This window comes from Ornithodoros turicata, unplaced genomic scaffold, assembly GCF_037126465.1.
Source record: "Ornithodoros turicata isolate Travis unplaced genomic scaffold, ASM3712646v1 Chromosome113, whole genome shotgun sequence".
Classification (NCBI taxonomy): Eukaryota; Metazoa; Arthropoda; class Arachnida; order Ixodida; family Argasidae; genus Ornithodoros; species Ornithodoros turicata.
The window spans coordinates 317106-326747 of record NW_026999298.1 but is presented as its reverse complement, the minus strand read 5'-3'; the positions used below and the strand labels follow the sequence as shown (position 1 = coordinate 326747).

The 9642-nt window shown below is 43.3% G+C and overlaps 2 protein-coding genes across 3 annotated transcripts in view; one reads left to right on the top strand and one right to left on the bottom strand.

The window, feature by feature from the left end:
* Positions 1 to 3286: 3286 nt before the first annotated feature.
* On the bottom strand, positions 3287 to 7615 carry LOC135371588 (dynein light chain Tctex-type 1-like). Its single transcript, XM_064605575.1, has 5 exons — positions 7368 to 7615; positions 7265 to 7306; positions 7007 to 7130; positions 3442 to 3519; positions 3287 to 3379 (listed from the first exon to the last, which is right to left on the bottom strand). Exons 1-5 carry the CDS (start codon positions 7398 to 7400, stop codon positions 3309 to 3311), a joined length of 348 nt encoding a protein of 115 aa, XP_064461645.1. The 5' UTR covers positions 7401 to 7615; the 3' UTR covers positions 3287 to 3308.
* Positions 7616 to 7680: 65 nt separating this feature from the next.
* The window catches only part of LOC135371587 (protein dopey-1-like), a 98975-nt gene continuing 97013 nt past the window's right edge, over positions 7681 to 9642 (top strand). For both annotated transcript variants that reach the window (XM_064605574.1, XM_064605573.1), the window contains exons 1-3: positions 7681 to 8046; positions 9028 to 9191; positions 9270 to 9622. In XM_064605574.1, the coding sequence (XP_064461644.1) occupies positions 9051 to 9191; positions 9270 to 9622 (494 nt within the window). In that variant the 5' untranslated portion in view covers positions 7681 to 8046; positions 9028 to 9050. The remainder of the gene's footprint in view (positions 8047 to 9027; positions 9192 to 9269; positions 9623 to 9642) is intronic.

Genomic DNA, 9642 nt, shown 5'->3' with positions numbered 1-9642 from the left:
CAACAGCAAGAGACCTCTAGATGTTTTGCGCGAGTAATTAATTCGTAAATGATGACAATAGCAAACCGAAGCCAAATTGCCAAGAGCACAAAACAGAGCTCCATACTACGGCGGTTCGTCTGGACGAGGATTCCGTGACGTCACCCAGTATTGTCGTCTGCTTCCAAGCCTGCATTCTTTCTCCCTTGATGGATGATGTCAGCAGTGTGTTGCTTTCGGCGCCCTCTCGCTTCACAGAGGTGAAGCGTTTGCTGCATAATAATTCATTTTAGCAAAATCTGTGCAGTTTTGGACAGAGATATTTTGTTCGCATGATCCTGACATCCCAAAGATTACGGATATACTGCAACCTTTTGTGGTGATTTTGTTGCGGAGTCCCACTTTAGTATTGAGGCCCAATGGGTTTCGAAGGAGGATGTTGCTCATGAACGGAGGATTCTGGATGACAAACATCAACGCTGCATTGCTGTACCTGGCATAATGAAGTTCCACAACTTGGAACTGATTTCTAAAACAATAGTTGCTGTGAAACAAAAATTCGTTTTCTTGGGAAGAAAACATTTCAGGTATCCAAGAATATGTCAGATGGTTTCCCCCTGTTGCTCGTCCGTTCTACTATTTGCTGCATAAAAAGCGAAAGCTTTCTATGAACTTGTGCGTATTTGCAGGGTTAACAGAATTTTGACTGTCTAAAACCGTACAAAGGAGCGACGAGGAAATAAAGAAAACGCGAGAAAAGCCGGGTCTGGAGGTTAATCGTGTCCTTTACTGGGGGAGGCCTTTCGGTACTTTATACTGCGCATTGATTGTGGAGATATTCTTTACGTGCCAAACTCTGGCCTTGAAAAAAATTTTCTCGTGCAAGTGAAATACGTAGTTTTCCAATTTCTTAGGAGCATATAGTGGATGCATTCTACAGTCGAGCCACACGACGCTGCTATTTTTATCTGGACTGCCACATTCTGAAAACACAGTTGGAAATGAGAGAACTGATGTTCTGAGGCTGGAACAACATAGAAGGGGCAATCACATACAAGGCCTCAAGTTGCCTAAGAAATTAACGATGAAAATTCCAAAATTTCCAAACCTTTCGTTTTAAAATGTGGCTGGAGGCACTGCTCAGAAAAAAGGGCAACTTTTTTTGTAAACCTGGAACACCATACAGAATGGCGTAAATGCAGGCTAGCTGGCGTATAAATTCCATGATAGGCAACCCTGAGCGATGGGCAAGACACGTAAACGTTCGTGCCTGTGTTTGTTTACGTGTCTTGCCCATCACTCAGGCTTGCCTATCATGGAACATCATACAGTATGGGACAGTTTACTGTTGGATTCTAAAATGAAGGCGGTAAAAAATTACAGACATAGTGACAATCACGTCCTATGTTCTGCCTATTACAGGGAAAGGGGAGACCTACTTTGCATGAGGTGTACGGGGTAGAGTGTCGCATCTTCCAATGACGTAAAAATCACAGCCCCGCGTGACGTTGAAACTGCTCAGGGCCTCTTTCTTTGTTTTTTCTTCTCGGCTCACGCGCCTCTTACACATGCTTGGGCTGTGCCGTTAGAAGTCAATGGTCACGTGCTAGAGCCTGTGATACATCACGACGTCTTCCTCTTCGCCGATGCACTCTTTGCATGTGGAGAGGGTTTTTGAAAGGTGTGTGGAACAGAGCCTCGCGCTGTGTAGATCACCTGCGTTCATTGTTCTTTCACAGGAGCTCATTTATTCGTTGCAAAAGACCTCGCAGCGAAAAACAAAAAATATTTTGGGGGTCACCCCTCGGTGGTAGCCAAGGTCGTGCTCAAGACTGGGAGGTGGTAGGTTCAAAGAATACCACCAGCTGTGCTGTCTGAGGTTTTCCCTGGGTTTTCCAAAGACTTTCCAGACTAATGTCGGCACAGTCGCCCCTGAAGTCTGCCCAGGACGCGTACTAACCCCCCGTCCCGAACTACTTCCTGCTGTCCTCTCCCAATCTGTCCATATCTGTACGTCGCTTATAGCCACGGTTGTTTCGTGACGTTAACACGCCGCTAAGAAAAATATTGAAAATATAATTTGAACAGAGACCTTCAACACTACTCTTCCCTCAAATCGTTCTACCTGCAAAATTTATTTTAAAAAATCTTTGATCGTCAATTGGCATGTTTGGATCACTTGCCGTAGAATGGCCCACTAATAATAAAGTGTGGCATATCTGGCTAGATGCATTATGCTTCCAAAAGTCCAGCATTTTTTGTGAAGTCCGTTTCCACTTGACAAGAAAAAACAAATTGCATAATCAACTGAATTTCCCTTCCGGAATATTTACGCATAATGATAGAGCTATTTATCTCAAATATTTGCATCCTTGTAAACGAGACATATTCCTGGATCAGACTGTGCGCCCCAGTCCCTCTTATCATTGGTTACGCAGGAATTACATATTACTGACCAATAGGAAGCTCATTAAACTTCATTTAGCCGAATGAACTTTAAATAGTGAAACTTGTCCCACACAAATATTTGGAAAGAGGACTCAATGGGGATGGCCATCATTACCCAGTTTGTCCTATAGCTGTGCTGCTGGTATTGCGTACACATCAGTAAAAATCCATATTTGTTCATCTCAATTAGGAATGACGTGGGACACACGTACAGTAATGTCCTGCCACGTTTCTTTACATTCTTCTTGATGTACCAGCCTTCCTAGTGCACAGCAGGATTTTAGTGTCTATTCTTGCAAGTCCATACAACTTTATTATCAAAAGTAAAAACGTGTAGTCTGATGTCTGGCAGAAAAAAGCAGCCTCCAGTACATGGAATATACACAAGAGCACTAGAATGTGAAATCCCATTACAGTGCAATCCCATTACTTCAAACTTGGAGGAGGACCGCAGATTTGTTCAAATAAAGCTGGGTTCGAACCAAAGGGAGCAACTCTGAATGAGTTTTCGATACATTGGAGATACCTCATGGCTTGCTATCCATGATCGCAAAACTGCGAGACATTTGTGCCCACACGGTGCCACTATAAGAGGCTAATTCATTCTAAGATGTTTAATTACAACAAACAAACATCTACAGAAAAAAAATATGTTACACGCACTTCCATTAGTTTCTTCAGCTGTGACGCAGTCAACTTAGTTTGCGATGTTGAACCCAACCCATTCGTGAGCCCAAAGGCGGATATTGGCAACCCAATACGAGCAACTGTCAGCAATGGTGTTTGTTTTGTTTTGTTTTAGTGGGAACAGAGCAGCAGTTTGAACTAATGGGATTCCACTTTATATGAGAGAGAAATATTCTACAAGTTTGCATCATATTTTATATAGCTAGCCCAAATACAGATACGATGCAATACATGGTCTTGTTTTCCCATCGCACCGTGCAACTTCCTGAAGGACAAAAAAGAGTCGAATGAGCACCCATTTGTTAGATGCAACTTTTTAAGGCTTACCATCCGTGGTGTTGTCCCAAAAGCAGGATGTTGCTGTGTGAAGTCCAGCTCCATTTTTTTCCATGATGACGCACGTTACTGAAAAGAATTAACCAATTACCGCCGTGTAGGTACGAGGTGGCAAACAAAATCTTCGGAGCCCAGGACATCTTTCGCTCACTTTGCTCACAATTTTTGTTTCAATTAACGCGTATTGGCAAATGGAGATTGTTTTTGGAGGGGAAGAGTGACTCAAAATAATGACCATCTCTAACTGTAGTATTTTGGATTTCCCCGAAGCTCCTCAATGAAAAACTTAGTTAACGAAATCTAATTAGTCCTCCTTTTGAATAGCCTGTTCATGTACTGAGAATTTTAAGTCACAAGCTAAATAATGCGTATCCCACTGCAAAAACTCATTGGTGTTATTAAATACAATGTTGCGTGATAACCAATCAAGTTTCCTAGCATAAGGATAACTTTGTTTTGATACTTTCCTGTTGCTTTTCACTACACATCGTACATGGATCACTTTTTGCAAGCGCACATTGTGCGGGACCTTCTTTGATACGTCCATTTCTGTTCTGATAATGACGAGCCTCGGGAGGTTTGACCACAGCCAGATAAACAAATGATGGTTTTTATGATTCTCTGATGACTCTGAGGTTTTCATGGGATACTCCCATGCACAGTGAGACCATTCAAGGAAGACTTATCCAGGTTTTCACCACGCTGAACAAGTTGACTTCCAATCTGTCACTTTATTTGCGCAATTCTTCCGAGCACTTTTATCGATTTTAATTAACGAAATTGAATTTTCTGAATTGCACTCCGAAATATGTGGAGTCAACCTCACGTTTTTTTTGCCATAAATAGGAAGCACATGTTGGATTTGCCCCGTTACATCACAAAATACATTTACTACTACAATGGTAATAGCCGGGGGAAAAAAAAAGGAGCAAAAACCATCGTTTTGAGTCACACAAATTGCTGGCTGTGCTCAGACCTCCAAAAATGCATGCAAGGATGGATCTGCTGATAATGGCAGCATGCTTTCGATGCAAAGTCAGTGGAAACAGGAGTACGGAGAAAACAGGTAGGGGCATATTTCCTTCCACCGCATCTTGCATTAACTTGATGCAGAAGCCATTTTTACCTCCCAATTTGGCTCGGAGGCTCCATGAAACGTGTACTTTGGTACAAAAAGTGGGACCTAGTACGCTGCCACATCAAAACATTACGCACATTTTTTCATCGCGTAAAAGCACCAAAAGTGGTACATAAATACTGTAGCCAGGAGGAAGGATTATAATCATTACGAGCATCGTGTTAATCTTTGTGCTGACCAAGCGCAAACATTTAAAGTCTTTAGCCTCACTATCAAACACAGATTTCCTTTAAACTGTACAGTAATTACTTACACCTCTCGAGGTGCTAATGGACCTGTTATATGCTAATGTTGAAACACTGGATCAACTCAAAGCAAGGTCTCCAGAGGTACTCCATGAATGGCACCTTCCACAAGAATATATTAAACACACTTCTGTGGAGTATGTTGGTGAATTACCACAGGCATCGCAAGTAGAGCACAAGAGTGTCTGTGATACTGCCTACTCTTTCGCAGTAATGATGAGTGCTGTTATTACCATAGATTGAGAAGTTACCCATCAAAAAGAACTCGTTACGAGTTAAGTTACAGTGTGGAAAATGTAACTAAGTTAATAACGAAGTTCTTCAGCCTGAAATGTAACTCGCAGTTACTGAGTTACTTAAAAAAAAGAACGAGTTACTTCCAAGTTACTTCGGACACAAAATAGCATTACGCAGGTGCAGCGCGCGTGAGCAGTTGAGTTAGACCTTGAGTTGCCTGCGGAGGAGTGCAACACGCTTAGATCGTTTTCGTTATGTCCAACAATAGACCTCTCCCTGTTTGTAAACAAATGACATCATAGTATTCGACAGCGCCAAAATTTAGAATTGAACTACGCTCGAAGCTAGAGGTGAACAAGGTCGCGCCCAAGAGCCACGGTCTTGAGGGGATTACGATATGGTCCCTTAAAGGGACGCGACCCTCGGTCCTACTTTTCTTTCAATGGGAGACAGCGAACAAGTGCCCGTTCGTGGAACCCAGCCCTCTCCTTCCGATTTGTTTCGGTTTCAGTCCGTCTAGCAACGCCATGATGACGTTTCTCTGGTAGAGGTCTATTCGAACGCTTTGCATCTTACTCCCTGTGGGCGCACAATGGTTCAGCTTCGTTTCAATCGCAGCAGTTCGTACTTCCTGAACAAAATACTGTAGTTGATTGAATATCACGTTTTACGGCAAAAAATGCCACGAAGGAACCGGAGAGAAAGCAAGAAAATATGTGGACGTGAGTGAAAATCGAGTTAAAAGTAACATGGAACTTAACTGAAGTTACTTTGGCAAAGTTACCTAAAAAAGGAACGAGTTTCTCTGAAAGTTACCACGGCGCAAAAGTACCGAGTTAAGTTACCAAAAAAAAAGGAACTTAGTTACAGTAATGAGTTACCTCGAACTCTGGTTATAACTCATTTGGACCATTATACTGCACATCTCTACTTGAGGGCCTCGTATTTACTGTTTTAGAGCTACCCAGGATTCCAGAGTTTGAGGTAACTCGTTACTGTAACTAAGTTCCTTTTTTTGGTAACTTGTAACTTAACTCGGTACTTTTGCGCCGTGGTAACTTTCAGAGGAACTCATTTCTTTTTCGGGTAACTTTGCCAAAGTAACTTAAGTTAAGTTCCAAGTTACATTTAATTCGCTTTTCGCTCACGTCCACATATTTTCTTGCTTTCTCACCGCTTCCTTCGTGGCATTTTTTTGCCATAAAACGTGATATTCAATCAATGACAGTATTTTATTCAGAAAGTAAGAACCACTGCCACTGAAACGAAGGTGAACCATTGTGCGTCCACAGGGAGTAAGATGCAAAGCGTTCGAATAGACCTCTACCAGAGAAACGTCATCATGGTGTTGCTAGACAGACTGAAACCGAAACAAATCGGAAGGAGAGGGCTGGGTTCCACAAAGAGGCACTTGTTCGCTGCCTCCCATTGAAAGAAAAGTAATCACATCGTAATCCCCTCAAGACTGTGGCTTTTGGAAGCGACCTTGTTCACCTCTAGCTTCGAGCATAGTTCAACTCTACCAAATTTGTGGCACTGTCACACGCTATGACAGGGAGAGGTCTATTGTTGGACATAAACAAAAATGATCTAATCTAGTTGCACTCCTCCGCAGGCAACTCAAGGAGTAACTAAACTGCTCACGCGCGCTGCACAAGTAACTTGGAAGTAACTCGTTCTTTTTTTTTAAGTAGCTCAGTAACTGCAAGTTACATTTCAGGCTGAAGAACTTCGTTATTAACTTAGTTACATTTTTCACACGGTAACTTAACTCGTAATGAGTTCTTTTTGACGGGTAACTTCTCAATCTATGCGGAATTCAACCTCGATGTACTCTGCAAAATATTTGCTGTGCACGTTGTCAAATGTTTTCATGTTACAGGCGTATGTTCACGGCGGTGTTGGCTGACAGCTAGCAGAACAGGAAACAGCTTACCAATGTATTTGAATGCTTTGTTCATTTTCGTTAGCTGGCTAAGAATGTGCTCCACTATTGTGTTCGTCCACTGAGGTACCTTACTGTGCTGGTATACATTGCCTCCTATCATAGTCTCCATCGCCTGAAACGAAAGCAAGGGAATTTGAAAAGTGTATTTTTGACGCTGGTATACATGTCCCGAAGATGGGAGAAAAGACGGAACACAAAGTGACGAGCTTCCCAAGCTGTCAACGTTAACCATTTTTTGAGACTTACTTCCTTGATTATGTTGCTGACGTCGTCTACGACGAACGACCCCTGCAAGTATAGGTTTGAGTCACGTCATTTTAACGCCTTGACGGACACGAAAAATAATTACCTCTTCGAAATTGCTGTCTTCCGTCGTCGTCATTAGTGAACAGTATCGAAAGATAGCGGGTCTGCTTCCAATATCTGAACGCTCGATATGGCAAGTAAGCGTAAAATTCCAGATCGCCCACAACTTACAAATCCAACTTGGTCGTAATTGGTGCCCAGTGAGAGCTACTTGGGAGCGGCTTCAGCCTACAATCCCTACAACTTCCTTCAGCCCCTTCAGCCTTCAGCTGCTTGACCAACGTCACAACATGTGAAGAGTGGAAAGCCCAAATGAGGGGGCGCCACTGATAATCTTTGTTTTTGTTTTCGTGTATTTGTGCCATGATTTGTGCAGTCGGGCCAGTCAGTCACTAAAGGCTGGAACCGGGGACACGGAGACGACAAAATTTCTGTTACACAGCAACGGTTTAATAACAACCAACCGCGTATATCCCCAAGAACCTCCGAAGGTGGGGCAAGGGGCAGTCAGTCACACTCGGTCACACCGTCACAAACGCCTTGCAGCTTCGTCGTTGCGTCGTCAGCTGTCGCGAGACCATCTCGTGGAGGAATATTCGTGAAAAGTTGTGCATGCTGGCCTTCCCTTCGTGTATCGGCCTATGTTGTCCGCTACAGGTGCTGCGACTGTGGACGAACTGCATTATGACTAGAAAGTAGCATCACAGACCATCGTTATTCAGGTGTGCTCCATGGGCATAAATAACAGTGTGTACGGAGTGATTTACCCAGACTCCCTCAGATGTTTGGCCTGTCCCCTTCTTTCCTGTGGACGCCCAGAAGGCGAACTGTCATTATTTCAGCTTTACATGTCGGCAGTGATACACAAAACCTGTTGCAACTTACTGTTCCCTACTACTAGGTGTTGTAGCTGTAATACAGACACCACCGCCTTGCATGCCAGTTTACATCTGTCTGGTTCGGCACACGCTCGTGGGCTGTCCAGGACAGTGATAAATACATAGAAAATGCGTAGAAGTGTGCAATATCCGGAGGTTCGTGTTTCAGATGTGAAACTCTCCAGAAAAACAGCACGATTGTAGCAAAATAAAACAACAAAAAAACTAATCATAATATTTCCTGCCAATAGCGGGAAATATTATTCGCTTGTGTTTGCCGCCGAAAAAAAAAACGTTGACTTTTTTTTTTTTAATGCACGTTTTTAGAGTTATAAAGGAAACATCCTTGAAGGAGTGAATTGCCCGTTACTTTGTGTGCAATGTGTGGTCTACTGCCTAATATGCCAAAGCCAGAGTAATACGATAATATAATGCAAAGCCAGTATAAGAGCTTTATTGATCGGAGGTTGCGAGGTAAATTTTGATAACGTGCAGTCGAATCAAGTGTGACATCTGTTCACCCAGCTTTAAATGTGATAACGTGCCATTCCTATCCACACGCAAGTGAAGAAGAATGTCTCGCGTAAATGGAAAAAGGTTAGGAAACCTTTGTACAGTTAAAAGAGGACTAGAATACTTTATGGACATGTCTGTCACAAAGACTTATGTGTCACCATTATTTCACTGGCGGCATTGCACGAGTGAGGGGATCGTGACTCTGGGTAATCACTGGAGCATTGGAGGTCTAAAAAGTAGCTTAGGATACATTGTACGCGAATTACATTTTCTGCTTATCGAGAAAAAATGAATGCATATTACACGCAGACGATGACCGCTACGTAGACGAGATGACGACGATGGAGGAATATGAACTGTACGGTGATGCCAAGTACCGCTCCTACGTAACAGCAGTGGACAAAGCCCTCAAGTACTTCGAGTGCACGAGCGAGTGGGCAGATCTTATTTCTGCTCTAGGAAAGCTCAACAAGGTCAGTATCCTTTATTTGGGTTGATTCATTGTCAGAATTGTATCAAGTAGACCTTTTTTGCGGCCTATTTTCCTGCAGGTCCTGCAAAGCCACCAGCGTTTCCAGTTGATACCCAGGCACATCACAGTGAGCAAGCGTCTGGCACAATGCATGCACCCAGCCCTTCCAAGCGGTGTCCATCTACGAGCTCTGGAAACTTACGAGCTCATCTTTCGCAACGTGGGGCCACAGCGTTTGGCCAATGACCTGTACCTGTACAGTGCTGGGCTGTTCCCCCTGCTCGCCTATGCAGCGATGAATGTACGACCGACGCTCTTGGCTCTTTATGAGAACCATCTGCTGCCCCTTGGGGTGCAATTAAGGCCTGGACTCAATGGTTTCTTGGCTGGGGTGCTACCAGGACTGGAGGAAGGATCAGACTATTATCAGAGGTACATTTACAGCATCACTT

Bases quoted from the DNA above. Each gene is read 5' to 3' on its own strand.
- LOC135371588 (XM_064605575.1), bottom strand. From the start codon at position 7,400: ATGACGACGACGGAAGACAGCAATTTCGAAGAG. The intron at 7,131-7,264 runs GTAAGTCTCAAA...CTTTCGTTTCAG, and splicing joins TCAGCAACATAATCAAGGAA to GCGATGGAGACTATGATAGG. The intron at 3,380-3,441 runs GTAAGCCTTAAA...TTTGTCCTTCAG, and splicing joins TTGGGACAACACCACGGATG to GAAGTTGCACGGTGCGATGG.